At 64.8% G+C, this 349-nt stretch overlaps 1 protein-coding gene across 1 annotated transcript in view; it reads right to left on the bottom strand.

Moving 5' to 3' along the window:
* Nucleotides 1–3: 3 nt before the first annotated feature.
* Nucleotides 4–349, bottom strand: part of AMT (aminomethyltransferase) — a gene marked incomplete at both ends in the record, with an annotated part of 1360 nt that continues 1014 nt past the window's right edge. Inside the window, 2 exons of the mRNA XM_010021010.1 lie at nt 4–146; nt 272–347. Coding sequence (XP_010019312.1) covers nt 4–146; nt 272–347 — 219 coding nt within the window. The remainder of the gene's footprint in view (nt 147–271; nt 348–349) is intronic.

Here is a 349-nt window from a genome sequence, read left to right as displayed (position 1 = left end):
GCCCTCGGGGTCCAGGATGGCCATGTGGGGCCGGATGGGGGGTCCCACTGATGTCAGCCCCACGCGCTTGCGCTTCGGCTTCTCTTTCACTTGTGCCATGATGATTGCTGCGCCGGGGAAGTCCATGGCCATGCGCCGGCGCTTCCCTGTGGGGCAGAGACGGGTGAGGGTCTTTGATGTCTTCCCGGTCCCCTTGCACCCTCTTGGGGACCTGGGGGTACCGCACGCCTCTGCTCGCCCCAAGGAGGAAGGGGACATGGCCACAACCTACCCAAGGTCCACATCAGCCCGGCCTCAGCAGGAGTGGTGGTCTCGTCAATGTCATTGCCATAGAGGCAGAGCCCGGCCT

The sequence above is a fragment of the Nestor notabilis genome, unplaced genomic scaffold (assembly GCF_000696875.1).
Source record: "Nestor notabilis isolate BGI_N333 unplaced genomic scaffold, ASM69687v1 scaffold18678, whole genome shotgun sequence".
Lineage (NCBI taxonomy): Eukaryota > Metazoa > Chordata > Aves > Psittaciformes > Psittacidae > Nestor > Nestor notabilis.
The sequence above is the reverse complement of the archived record's forward strand: the minus strand, read 5'-3'. Positions and strand labels throughout refer to the sequence as shown.